The following is a 14,543-nucleotide window of genomic DNA, read 5'->3' as shown; positions in this document are numbered from 1 at the left end:
CAGGAACTACTGACACCAGCTCCCAGCTGGCATTTCCAAAATGAACAGCCTAATTTTCTGTCTGGCATTCCACTGGAAAGTCAATGTATTTTTCATGGGAAAACCTGAAAGTTTTGTTCTAGCCATGTACATGGGGGCAGTACCTCTTGGTGCTCTTAGTGATTCAGGCACGTGTAATGGCCATACTCATCCAAATTCAGTTTTACATCTTCAGTTCTGTTCCTTTCTTGATAGCTGTGTACATCTCATCAAGCTTATAAGACACCCACCCACTTGGCTGGGTTTGATTTTCCCCCCTCAGATTACGGCAATTAACTATTTTTGAGAGTACTGACATGCAGTAGGCAGCAGAGGACACCTGCTTGAATTTGGTTCTTTATTTTGAGAAAGACAAGGAAAAAACCAGCTTATAATGAGACTTCAGAAGTCTACTCCCTACTTAATTCAGTTTTCTGTATCACTGTGCTCCTGTCCTGGAGGGGCAGGCACATCTGCATTTCTTTCTGTATTTTTCTCTCACACCTGCATTTCTCTCTCTTAGTGAGAACAGGTTACTTTTCAGTCAAAACTAAATTTCCAATATTCTGTAAGTGACACTTCTAATTAAATCTTCCTCATTTATATTCCCTGCTTTTCCTTAGATTTTAGAAAGCAGAGAAGCACAAGATGGACTCTTATTTTTTTTTCCCTGTTGTCAGAAACACTGCTGGTTTTCTTTGCCCAGAAAGTTAACCGTTTACAAAACCCCTAATTTTGCCTAGTGGAAGTTGTTTTGCTTACAGAATCCCAACCAATTACTAAAGCCAACCATAACCATGGGTTCATGTGTGGGCAGGGCAGTCATAGCAAAAAAAACCCCATGAAAATAATTTGAAGTAAAAACAGATGTACTGATTCAGAGATATACAAAGCAATACTCCTTTAAATATTTTCAGCAAAATATTTTTTGCATGGCACATCCCTGTATTACATAACCCAACATACAACTTTTTTCTTGCAGTCTTTTTATACCCTACACCATGTATGTAGATTAACAGTAAAACTAAATAAATAGTCTATTTAGAAAACACAATTTCACAATGCCAACCAGACAGTTTCTGGTGACATTTCTTCTTTACCGACATGGCCTTTGTATCAATCTACAATTTAACATTTGCAGAAGAAGGAGGAAAGTGTGCTCCCTTCTGTGTTAGTCATGAAAACCAATTTATTTCCATGTTCAACTGTTACAGGGAATGTACTAAATGTTGGTAGTTTTGCCTGAAACAATAAGAAAAAAAAAATACAGAGGCTGTAGAAAGACATTTTTTCATGGATGTCTCAACTCTGATTGAATCCACTGCAGCCAGCTAAGTGTACAGATAAAAGATGCTGTTGTGCTACTGACACTCATCCTTAACTTTTCCAAAGCAGTTGGACAAATTCACAGAGGAGAAACCCAGTGGGAACATTAAAGGCAAAGGCACCAGCAGGTGCCAGCAGCAGACACCTGGGCCACAAGCTGCTGGCATCTGAAAAAGCATTGCTTTGTGCTTGCTGGGTTTTTTTGCTACCTTGCATAACAGCAGGTCAGCCAAAAATCTCCTTGGCCAACAGCTCCTACCTTGAGCAACAACTTTAGCCTGGTCCAGTGTAGCCACCTGCACATTTCAAAGGATTTTCAACCACTGTGGGCACTGGCCAGCTCTGGGAAAACTTTCTAGAAAAGCAGGACCTCATCCCTCACCTCAACTTTGACTTCTGCTTTCAGAAGGACTGGGTTTTAAATTATGCACAGGACACTGTACCATTACAGGACAGGGCTCCTTGTGCCTGCAAAAGCAATTGCCACAGTCCTAGTACGGACTGTCTCCAGGATTTTGATGGAGTTGTGCTCTTCCATCTAAGGAAATTTCCTCCAAGGAAATCTCAAGGCCAGCCTTCTGCCACTTCAGACTGGTCTTTGATCACCTCCAATATATGTAACCCTAAAAAGATGAGCTGGCAGCATGAATCCCTAATTCACTGGGATGATGTTTCACGTTACATCCTCATTGGTGCCCAGAACATTGCAGGTTATGGCACATGCCTAGGGCTGGGGAGGAGCAAAACAGAGACAAGGACTGAGCCACTGCATGAAACATCTATCACAGTTCCAAGCACTTCTCTGAATTATTTAGGTACTTGCCAAAAATACCACTGTTGTGCTTTCAAAAGAAAGATGTCATGATTTTTTTACACTCTCAAGTCTCTTAAATTTTGTATTTTTTGAGCTAAAAGGGGAATTATGACCAACTAACCCAGCACCTTGTATCTCCCATACCACCCATCTGCCACAGCACCAGCAAGCTCTGGGTTAACAATTCAAAACCTAACTTTCTTCCAAATTCAGCCTCCTATAATCTTCTCTTTCTGGCCCAGCATGATAGTGACCCAAAATACTATTTTTCACTCTTGTGTTTTTCATGTACCACTGCTACATGTTAATAAACCCATCTCTTGGGTGTTTCTCCTGGCCACTGCCAGGAGAACAACCTGCCACTGCCTTAGAATAGATGGTCCCAATAGACATTAGCAGGAATTAGAACCAGCTGGAAATGACTTTTTAGAAGTCAAGCATCTCATTTAAAACAAAACAAAGCAAACATCCCCTGGAAAAAAAAATCCCAAAGCTAAGGAGAGTTGCATTTTGTTTTGCTTTCAGCACAAGGCATTCACCCTGCATGAGGTTTTCCATGGGTTTCTCCCTTCAGATGATCCCATTGAAGAGGCAGCTGATGAAGGTGACCCTGTTCTTCCAAAGGACGGATGCAACAGAGCACAGATCTGATAGACCTCAGTATGGATGGCTTAATTAACACCAGATGTTCCTTTTATGGGAGAAATAGTTGCTACCAAAAAAAAAAAAAAAATCTCTAATGAGATGCTGGTGGTATTTCCTAGCAGCCAACACTTACCTCTGTGCTGTGTGTGTATCTCCAGCAGGCAGCTGGGATCAATCCACAAAAGGCCAGAGCAAAACAGAAAAATCCCTGAGGATAAAGAGGAAAAATACCAACAGTTACAGCCTGGGGAGAAAAATACCCATTTGCAAACACAATCAGGACATATTTAATATGCTTGTTTGAGCAAGTTTCATTAAAGTTTAAACATCACCTTCTTTTAATATCCTTCATAATGACAGTTACTTAAAAGAAATTAGATGGACAATAATGTGGTTCCCCATCAGGAACCCTCTAATTACACTGTGGCCAATTGAAGCGTTTGACCAAACAAACAGGAGCTTTTTGCAGTGCAGTAAATCTATTCTGCCCAAGTTCCTCTTGGACAAAGAAAAGGAGGTATAAAAAACATTGTATTCACAGTATGCTTCCCTTCTGCTGCAGGACTGTGCTCCAGAATAGCATCTCCTTCCTCATGGGATTCAATCCCATGCTTTTAAAACTTGGCTATTGGCTTGAAAGATGCTAGTCCATAAAGAGGCAAATAATGGATAGAGATAGAAATCAACCTGCTCTGGAAGAGGAGCTGGACTTAGCCTGTGAGCAAGGTGGCAGCTGTACAGCCAAGCTGTCTTCCTTAGATCAGCACCATCCTAGTTAGACAACAGAATGACAGAAATATCATCAAGGCCAGAAACTGACCCTGAAGTGTCTAAACAATAAGAGCAATGATGTCAAACATGGCTTGACTTTTGTCTTCTTCCCTAGGCTTGTGGAGCTGGAAGTTACATGTTTTGTGGTTTTATTTGAACAAATCTGGACCAAAAAACCCACACACCCTGATATAAAAAGCACTCGCCTGCTGTGACAGCTGGACCAAATGATCTTGTTCACATAAAAAAAAAAAAAAAAAAAAAAAAAAAAAAAAAAAAAAAAAAAAAAAAAAGAAGGAAAAAGTGCCTGTAAGGTATTTGAAGGCTAAATGGGCTCATCCAATATGAATCCACAGCTTAGTCCTGGAATGACAAAAGATGATGAATAAGCATTGGTTGAAAATTAATGCCCATACAATTTTTTTCCATGAAACTGTGCCTCTTTCAACACAACATTATGTGGGAAACTTACCCAGCTGACTGCACTTTATTTTGATTTCTAATTTTTTTCTATGACTGCTTTCATTGTATGATATAGTTGAAATAATGTGAAAAAGTTTAAATCTTTCATGAAATTTTACTGAATTCAGGCTTAAGAGAGGAAGAAGAACATTGCTTCTACTGGTTCTGCTTCACAAAAATAATTTGCTTAAAAGATATAGTTAAAAAAAAAAAGCTTCAAACTCATGCATAAGCAGCAAGAAAGGAAAATGTGTTACTTCAAATCCTGGAAATGAAAGTGAATGTGCCAGTAAAATCCTTTTGCTGGCTCTTGTCCATCTGTTCCGTTTCTCTGCCCTGCCTGGAGACTTTGCTCCTGGAACAAAACTGCCACTGGTATTCACCACTTTTTTGGGGGCTGCCTTGTTTCAGGCTCTGCATCAGGCACTGGGGAAAACCCTGGTACAGCTCTTACGAAAAATCTTAAATTATGTATGTTCGGTCTCTCCTTTCATTTATTTTTTTGGCAGCTGCCTGGCCATATAGCTGATGAGATCACTCGTTGCCTTGCTAGGAGCTAAAATGAGATCACCCAAGACCCTAAAGAAGATGAGAGGAAAAGTTTGATCAAACACCAACATGACAAGGTGGTTACAAGTCACGGAGATGTGGAAGAGCTTGCAAGACAAGATATCTCAGACCAAATCCCAGCTGGACTGGGGGTTCAACCCTGCAGGCATGTCAGGTTGCTCCTCAATAGGACCACACCCTGCATTTTGCACTGCCTCCAACAACCTCCCCACCAAACAAACAGCATTTTCAATAAAATCAAGTTCAAAGACAAGAAAATTTAAAAAAAAAGAAAATTAGTCAGATAGAAAAACCAGCACTGATAGCAATGTGACCACTCTTCTGCATATTATTCCATTAAAGTTATAATACAGGTGACGCACCATGAACCAGAGACTGTGAGCAACATGATGCCAGTGACAACGCAGATTTCTTCCCCTGTCCTCTCCATTCCTTTTCCCACCAGCTCCAGCACTTACAACACCTCTCTGGGGTCAGAACCCCCAGCAGATAAAAATCCTTCTTCTCATCTTCCCTTCCTCAGCTCCACCCCACATCTCAGTCCTTCAGCATCAGCTCTCCCTTTATTTCTGCCTGGTTTCTCTGGGAATACCAAGATGCAGCCCTTTGGGAAGCTCCCCCTCCATCCAGCTGCTTCACAGCAATTACATGGCTCCAAGAACATCTCATAAATGAATTATAGCTTGCTTTTTCCCTTCCCAGCCAAAAGGCTTTTGGAAGAGCAACTTTCTAATTACATTAGAAGACATTTGGAGAAAAAAGAAAAAGGCAACGTGCAGTTTGCATACAAAATGTGGAAGGGTTGAGGCTAGTTCACCATCTCCCAGACCATTGGAGCTCCTCAGAGCCAGCCACAGACTGCTGCCTGCTCCTCTTGCGAGAGACAGCTACATCAGCCCAGTGGAGGGCTGTCACCAGGCAGACATCAATTACTGCTTTATGAATGACCTTGCTTCCATCCTTGCTGCAAGGAACAATTTCTCTTTGACAGACTTGGCAGAATCCACAGGAACAGCACCCTGTCTGTTGGCTGGTATTTCTTTTAATTTCCCTTTCTGATGCTTCTCCTTTGGTGGAGGAGGTCTGCTTTGGATGAGGGGGAGATCCTTTAGCTCATACTGTATCTGTAGCTGTGTTCTGCCAAACTCCTACACTTCCAGGGAAGGAGCTGACCTCTGCCCTGCTCTGCTCCAGCTGCTTTTTGGTGCTGCTGTGGTCATTGCAAAGGCCAATCCCCTGCCAGACTGCAGAGCCCAGGGGCAGGGAAAGGGGGGGCAAACTTCAGATGGCATCCATCAGGTTGTGTCCCTCCCTGCCTGACCCAGTTCATCTAAAAGCATGCAATGTTTTTGCCCTTCCACAAAGCAAACACGAGTCAGTGACATCAGTGTGAAAGAGGAATCTGTCCTCAGCACCAGCTCTGCCAGTAGCACACAGATGCCTCACTCAGATGCACCATGAGTGTGAACACAGGAGGCAGATTAAATTAGAAAGGAAGATGCTGAGGTATGCTGCAGGGATATTAAGGACCCTCTAAACACTGGCCTACACCTGGGTATAATAAAGCAAACCGTGCTGTGTGCTGGCCCTATTAGCTCATCAATCTTGATGAAAAACTGGGTTATATTGGGCATTCACTGAGGCTTTTTCCACTGAATTTTTTTTGAACATCTGCTCCATCCTGAGCACAAATTTTCCTCTATACTAGTCGGGTTTTAGACTGTAAAGTTCGGATGTGAGAATTTCAGCTGGGATGTTATGGTTGGCATGTTGCTCCCTGATTTTTCTTTTCTTTCCCTTTCTCTGTCTGATCAGGTAACAACACATGATGCTTTAAACCTCACTGGTATCAGAGTCTTTCCTTTGTGCAAACAGCACTAGGAAAACTGCTGTTTTCCTTCCTTTTCCTCCCCTTCAATAGCAACATGGGCTCCAGGGGCTGTGAGAGCTGCAGGATATTTACATTCAGGATTGACTGCATGATGGACCATGAATCACCAGAAAGCAGAGTTTGCCTGAGCTGGAGCACAGTCAATGAGGCTGTTGCTATTCTCCTTGTTTAAGAGGAGCTTTAGGTGTAATATTACTGGATTTTAGAACATAATTTTTTACCCTTAAGTTCTCAATTACTTTCTTGGAACCAGCTTCCTCACAAGCAGCACTGGATGCACAGTAGCATCTCTCTGGTCTCATGATGCTGCTAATGCAGCTAGAAGACAACCTCCTGAGATGGGTGTGCTTAAATCAGTTTGACCTGTCCTGGTTTCCAACCACTGTGCACCCATTACTGTTATTAGAACAGCACCAGTAAGGCCTGCAAAGACCAGAGACTCCTCCTCTGTAGGCACACAAACCTCCAGCCAGGCAGCATGATGATACATAATCCAAACAGACAAAAAAAAAAAAAAAAAAAAAAAAAAAAAAAAAAAAAAAAAAAAAAAAAAAAAAAAAAAAGCTCTTGTGAGCCCAATCTGCATCCTTGCCAGCTTTTCCCCAGGGTGGCTGGTTTACCAAGTGGCATTGTGGTGGGCCAGCCACATCGATGCATACATCCCCCACGCATGGCTTGGTTTCCTAGACAGCCACAGATGTCAGGCAAATAGTGCGGTGTCCTCCCTCTTTGATTCAAGGGTGAATTAAATGGTCTTCTAAATAAGACACACTCTATGCAGGGAGGAAAAGTCCTTTAAAATCAATAGTGGGGAAAGATGAAAGACTCTCTATTGCAGAAGGAGGAAAAAAGGTCCAAGCAGCAGGGCTGATTGCTCCTGTGAGCTAGAGCACTGCAGGGATCAGCAGGGCTGGACAACACACTGACCAGCTTTGGAGCCCCACAGGGCCAAACCCAACTCCTGCCTGGCATTGCACCTCGCTGCAGCCGTCAGGACTGGTTTTCCCTGCTCTTGCTTCTTGCTGGCAGATCAAAGATTAAATGTGTGCCTTGGGAGTGGGAACTGGGGGCAAAACAAGCAGCGACCTGGCCCTAGGTGGAAGATACGGCTGGGAGGGGACTGGGCGATTTATGGGAATAGGCAAAGTCCCCTTGTGTGATTTAAGATGCCGATGAGCTCCTTGAACGACCTGGAGCCGAGAATACCTTTGCTAGTGGCCAGCTCCTGAGTGTCTCCAGCTAATTCCCGAGGGCTGAGGCCGTGCCAGCGCTCCGCAGGCACCCCGGGGCCGCTCCCGTTCCGCGGCGTGTCCCGGAGCGGGCGGGGAGCGGGAGCGGCGGAGCGCGGCGCTGGAGCGGCCCCGCGCGGCGGCCAGCGGCCCTCTCCCTCCTGCCCCACGCCTCGGCACGGAGCTCAAAGGCAGCCAAGAAGCATCCCCTGATCCCTGCCGAGAGCGGCGTGGGATGAAGCCTCGTCGCCACAGCTGCGGGGAAGGCACACCTTTCCTCTGCAGCGGTACCGTGACTTCCCTACTAACGTGCCACCAGGGGATGCAGATGGCCACATCCCCCAGAGGACCCAAACCGTGGAAGCTAAAAACAAGCCAACAGGATGCACTAGGAGCCACAGAAATAAATAGCCAGTTTGAGGGTTCTGCCAGCCAGAGGTTGCTTTGGCGAGCAAAGCTTGGCTGTGATATCCCAAAGCAGCTGGGCTGGGGGAGGTGATGGGTGGCTGGAGGAAGGATCACCCACGTTTCAGTGGGAAGGGAGAGCAGCACCGTGTGGCCCTTGGACAGTGCTCTTTGGACAGCAGCTCTGCAGTTCACTCAGTATATGTTGGTGCTCTTTATTACTATTTTAACAGCCTGTTCTATGGAGTGGCATGCCTCAAACTATACCAGAGAGTAAGGCAACAAATAAACATTATAGAGAAGTGTGATCTTCAGGCAGCCATGACATTCTCCACAGATCTGTACATACCTGTCTGTTGGTTTAGATGTGGTAACTGCAGGCACACATTAAAGACACCTCAGCAAAAGAGAGGGGAGTTACACATATTTTGCTTAATTCATGGAATCTCAGGCCCCTTTGGGCATCTCAAACAGAGAAAGGAAGACGGTGTATTGAGAAGGTGAAAACATTAATTTCAGTGGCTGCTTTGCACTGAATTTTCAGGTGTCAGCTTCTTGTTTCTGCCATCAGTATCATTTCCCTCAATTACACAGATTAGATAAATCTCTTTAAAGTTAGTGTATGACAGCAATGCAATTATTTTATATTAAGCAAGATTTCATGCTCAACAACCTACCTGTTAACTCCTGCCCTTCACATGGGAAAACACGCAGTGAGCAGCACTTTACCACTTATCCCACCACCTCCAAGGCTGGAAGCTGCTCTGTACAGGCTCAGCCCCACATGCAGGCTCTGTTTTGAAATGGAGCTTAGCTCACAGTGCAGTTTACTACTGTCAACATGGTCCAGGCCCAAACAGGCTGATGGAGAAGAGAAAGGGGGGATTTCAACTCTCATGCTACTTCTCCACCCTCTGCTTGTAGGCTGAAATTCAGGGTCCTGCCCAAATCCCCCATGCCTGCTGCCCTGCTTTGTATGGATGTTTGCAGTGAGGTGGGAAAAAGGGGCTAATTTTGCTGTCACAAGTCAGGGGAAGCATGTGAGACTCAAAATCACACTACTAAGGTTTCCCCGCACAAACCATGTGTTGACTTGATGAGGGGGAAAAAAATACTCTGGGAATTGTCATCACCTTAGTTGCTTGGCAGATAAACCCCTTCCTTCTGAAAGCTGTATATACAGGCCTTGGCAAAAAAAAAAAAAAAAAAAAAAAAAAAAAAAAAAAAAAAAAAAAAAAAAAGGCATGGAATGATGCAATCCTCAGCCTGAAGAGCTCTGCAAGGTCGCACTTTTTCAAAAATGTCCCCTTGCAGCACAAGGTGTTACAACAAGACCTCCCTTCTTCCCCAGGCAAGCATTCTCCCAGGCATAAGGCAATGCAGCCCCCAGCATCACACGTTATGGGGCCAGCCCCAGGTGACCAAAAGCCCCTCCCAGCCAGTACCCTACGGATACACACCATGGCGGTGAGGCACTGCGATTCCCGCACTGTGGCGGCAGAGCTCAGCAGGGCTGCCAGGATCAGCGTCATGCTCAGGCAGATCCCAAAGTAGAAAGCTGGAAGGAAGACAGATGTGAGAGTTGTGGTCAGATGCCAGAGGCCTAGTCTAATGCTTCACCCACAGAGGGGCCAAAAACTGCATTTTGGGGAGCTGGCCCCAGATGACCAGGTTGCAGAACTGAATTTTTTCTGTAATTTATTCAATACCCCCTGTCTCTATGCTTTGCTGTGTATGTCTGCAGGGCTGTAAGCTTCTGGGTGGTTCCCACAGCTCCAGCAGAGTGAAGCAGCCTAAAATGGTGTTGGTCTACCCAACAGAGCAGAAGCTGCCAATTACTTCAGCATTCTGATAAGGATCCCCCAAATGGGGGGTGCTGGTGTGCAGCAGCTGTCCCACAGCCTCTATCAGGACTCTGGGCATTGCTAATCTGGTGCAACACTCACCCTCTGGTTTCCTCTTGGCTCAGGCAGGATCACAGCCAGTTCCCTGGGGCAGGGCTCAGGGACCACAGCGCTGCAAAGGGCTTTGCTAGGCTAACCACGCAGAGGGAATGCTTGCATACAAGGCAAGGGGAAGCTTTGCTGGAGATGGGTGGCTGGTGTGGGACAGCCTGCAAGGCTGCAGTCAGTGCCAGCATTTATGTGTAGGAACAGGGAAGGAATGTACCTTAGCCTTGGACTAACACAGTTTTTACACCTGCCTTGTTAAACTAAAATTGAGAACCAGGATCTCAAGAGGATATGAGCATGTTTAAGCCCAGAGTGCAGCTTGAGAGAAGCAGCAGAGGCATGTGCAGCAGTGGTGAGCGGGGTATTTTAGTATCTGGGCTATCTTTGCTCTAGCCTTGTACCTACTCAGTTTATACTTCTCCCTTGTGAAAGTGGAAATATTGCACATTTCCTCAGAAAAGCTTGAGGTGCTGCCAAGCATTTCTCCTCCCAGCCCCAATTTTCTGTGTTCTGCTTCAACTCCTGTAGTTCCTCTTCCCGTGCTTCCAGTCTCCTGCCAGCCCCAGTGCAGTGACTGAGGAGCTCCTGAGTTACCACAGCACAGGGGCTGGAGAATAGAGGAACAGGTGCAAACACAGAAGCACCTAAGCACCCCGTGCACCCACAGCATCCTTTGGTTACAGGCATGCAGGGAAAGAAAGTGCCTAGGGGACTGTTAGTGCTAATGCAGCCTCCAAAACCCAGCTCCTTCCTCCTCTTGAGATACCCCTGAATTTTCTTCTATTGCTGTAAGGAATTTTACAGCTCTGGGTATCACCAAAGGTCTCACTGGGATGTGACCACAACATACCTGTGTGGTGGATGACCCTGTAGGCATTGCTGTCCAGGGAGATGTTGCTGATGAGGGTGAAACGGAGCCCATAGTGAGTGACTGTGCTCAGCGTGGCGATGGAGAGCCCCAGCAGCTGGAAAATAAGAGTTTCAGGAAAGGATTTACATGGCAGCAGCTCCTGCTGGGTGCACACAAAGGTTTGAGGTGTATCTGGACACTCCTGCACCCCATGCAAATGCAGACAGCCTCATCATTCAGAGACCACCACGTGTACCCCAAAATGCACATAAAAGGACAAACCCTAGACACTTGAAAATACTAAGGCTGTTTTTCTCTCTTGCATAAAGAGTGCATGTGTGACTGTGCAGCCCATAGTCTCTTGGCCAGTACCTATGGATTGAATTTCCATCACAAGAAGAAAACTGAGAGGATTGATGCTCTTGCAGCACACCTGTGCAGTGCCACCTCACTCTGTTAAATTGTGCACGTGTGGCTGTGAGGACTCCCAGCTTCAAGAGGTGTTTTGGGCAGAGGTGAAGATCTCTGCTTTTCTCTTTGCTATTACCAGTCTCATTGCCTGCTGTTGGCTGTTTCCTATGATAGAGAGTCCTGTACTACTCTAAGCTGTCTGTGGTGGTTTCTGTCTCTGCAAGGTGTTGCTGGTGTGTCTGTCTGTCCCACCCCTGAGAGCACCAGTATGCTTAAGGCATGGGGTGACTACTTGCACGTCACCTCTCCAGGTGATGGAGAGGGAACATTTCTGATGGCACCCGGCTCTAGGGCTGGGCTCCTTGCAGCATGACTGGTGGCAGAGCTGGGACAAAGGCATCAGCAGCAAAACCAGCTCCAAATCTAGTGTAATAAGCCTGGAAAATACAAAATGTAAGGCTGCTCCTAGCTCAGAAGATAAGGCTTCATAATTTTGTGCCTTTACAATACGGAAACATGAGCTATACCTGAGTCAAACGTGACAGTGCAATCTCAACATAATCCCCACTGTGTGACATTTCCTAAGAGCTTTTGCTGGAGGCTTACAGTCTCAAAGACTAAATCCATCCAAACCATAGAATTTTGTCTAACCTAATTTGTGGCACCCGCTGATCCTTCAGACTGTGTATTACTGCCTATCTTGACCCACGCCCAGCAAAATATTAAATGCAACACGAGTTAGCTCAGATTTCTGAGAAACACCAGTCTAAAATCCTCCCAACAGCGAGAATGTGATTCTAACCATCCACAGAGGCTGTGCCTTAATGTCTCCTCTAAATATGCTTGGTACCAATCCTCCTTTCATTTCTTCCAAGTGGCATGTTCTGTTATTTGGAAGAGGGAACCACCTTACAGCCACTGCAGTCTTGGAATGTTGAAATTTGGAAAAACTAGAAAATTCATTTGTGGCCCAAAATAAGGTATTACCTTTTAATTACACTCTTAACAAGCCACTAACCCTGTTTGAGCTAAATACAGATTATTGTTATTGCTAGTGTTATTATTATTATTAAACTGGCAAGTTTTGATGAAGTGAAAAGGCAACAAGAACATACAAGTCAAAGCATCCACAAGAAGTGTTCTCCAGTTTCCACCATTTCCCATCAGCTCTAACAGCAGATGTCCAGAAGCTCCCCTTGAATTTGCTTCAAAAACTGATAAAAAGAGTCCCTGGAATTACTTTCACTTTGCAGTGCTATCTACAGGTTCCTCACACACACTTCCACCAAAGCCTTGCAGTTTCATATCCTCACTGATCCCACCTGCAGTAGACCACCCTCCCAGCAGCAAGCATCACTGCAGCAGGTCCATCCTCTCTTTTTTGCTCCAAGGAGACAGGAGCAAATATCTTTTTACTGAAACCCACCCATTCTGCCAGCAGCGACCTTTTCTTTCTCCTTGGAAGCAGCTGTTGAATTGTGAAAGAGCTGCAGTGGTGTGACAGCCCTGAGAAACCAGAAGTCTATCAGAGGAGGGGGAGTGATGCTGGTGGCCAGAGATAACTGCCCATGGTGCAATGATAACCCAGGCAGTTGGTTGTGCTTGCCCTCCACCCGCCAAAAACAGAACGTGGGAAAACCATCTCCTCCCAGAGTGGGGATGGGAAAGGTAACAGCTCACCTCGGTTCTGCAGAGATCCCCCCAAACCTGCCTGCTTACCATGACACAGAGGCTGGTCACCAGCAGCTGGCACTTGGTGCTCCTCATCCCACACCTCAGTCCCATGGCAGCTTGTCCCCAGAGAGAGCTGGCAGTTGATCTCTCTGGCTCTTGATAAAGCCTGGGTTTCCACCAAAGGGAGGCATGGCCACAGCGGGGCCTCTCAGGAAGTGGAGTCCCCACCACGTGCCGATGCACCTCCTCCTGCCTGATTATTAAATCCTCTTCAGGGCAGTCACCTTCTGCACAGGCTCTCAGTTAGCTGCTGTCAGCTCTCGCACAGCCAGCTGGGAAAGAAGGAAAGGCATACAGAAAAACAACCTTTCATGATGTTTGGAGCAAAAGCTCCTTAAAAAAAAAAAAAAATAAACTGTTCAGTCAAGAGTCAGTGTCAAAATATCCTGATTTTGACTTTCACTGGGATAAAGTTTTGCTTAATGAACATTGTTGTTATCATTTTTTTATAATAATCTGCATAAATAATATTTTGGGAAAACATCTAGGAAAACATTTTTTAAAAAAACCCACAAACCTGTTGTTTAAGGAAGTGATTAAGCCTCCACCAGACAGATCTGTGTAAGAGTCTTCTCTCCCCATGTAAAACCACCACATGGCAATAACCTCTGGCCGAGCCTCTATTAGAACTTGCATTTGCAGATAAAGGAGAAAAACACATTTGGTAGTACTTTATTCAGGAAAATGGCTACATAGATATATAAGCCCCTGCTCAGGAGACCCTCACTGTCCATGGACATTTTACTTCTTCCTTTCCCTCCCCTAGCACTGAAGAGTCCATGGACCTGTGGCTGCAGAAGACTCAGGTGATTTCTGCTCTTCAAAACCAGCTGTCTCCTGAATGCATATTTCTTAAAATTGCAAAGAAGCCTCAAGAACAATCTGGTCAAAGCGAGCCTGAATTACTAAGTGCTTTAATCATCCTTACTTTTGGAACCAGACTGGTGCAGAACAGGTGAAACAGACTAATGAAAAATAATTGCACTCCCCCCAGGTGGCAAACAAAGGGAATAAAAAAGTTAAACCATCCCACAACAGTAACTGCAGTTACAGGAAGATGACAAAGAAGGAGGAGGAGAGGAATGAAAAAAGGAAGGAAGATGCATTTTGCAAAGCAAAGAGAAGAGAAAGGGAGTTGCACAAAGCCATGAGCGTGGGGAGAAGCATGTCATGATTTTCTGACTACATCACTAGCTTTCTTGCAAGCTTTCCTGCAGATCATCTTGGTTGCAGCTTCCTGAGACTCCAGTGAGAGCTGCCGCAGCCAGTGCCAGAAAAACAGGTGTCTCTGTGGTTCACAGGTCCCTGCTCTCATGTGCAGGAGGAGACACTGAGGTACCCATGTGCAGACCAAGACCTTTCTTCTCTGGCCACCAGCTGGAGACCATTTGAGGAAAACCAATGGATAGATAGCAGGGCAGGAGGGCAGTGGGAAGAGGACAACAGGCTGGTGAGGCAGCTGATG

At 45.5% G+C, this 14,543-nt stretch overlaps 1 protein-coding gene across 2 annotated transcripts in view; it reads right to left on the bottom strand.

Annotated features, from left to right (window-relative positions):
- Positions 1-13,166, bottom strand: part of TSPAN32 (tetraspanin 32) — a 30,875-nt gene extending 17,709 nt beyond the window's left edge. For both annotated transcript variants that reach the window (XM_083864292.1, XM_083864293.1), the window contains exons 1-4: positions 13,064-13,166; positions 10,934-11,048; positions 9,592-9,689; positions 2,937-3,011 (exon numbers count right to left, since the gene is read on the bottom strand). In XM_083864292.1, the coding sequence (XP_083720418.1) occupies positions 2,937-3,011; positions 9,592-9,689; positions 10,934-11,048; positions 13,064-13,129 (354 nt within the window). In that variant the 5' untranslated portion in view covers positions 13,130-13,166. The remainder of the gene's footprint in view (positions 1-2,936; positions 3,012-9,591; positions 9,690-10,933; positions 11,049-13,063) is intronic.
- Between the last annotated feature and the right edge of the window lie 1,377 nt (positions 13,167-14,543).

This window comes from Zosterops lateralis (assembly GCF_965231275.1).
Source record: "Zosterops lateralis genome assembly, chromosome: 6".
In the NCBI taxonomy this organism is placed as follows: domain Eukaryota; kingdom Metazoa; phylum Chordata; class Aves; order Passeriformes; family Zosteropidae; genus Zosterops; species Zosterops lateralis.
Note: the sequence above shows the minus strand (reverse complement) of the source record. Positions and strands in the feature narration are given on the sequence as shown.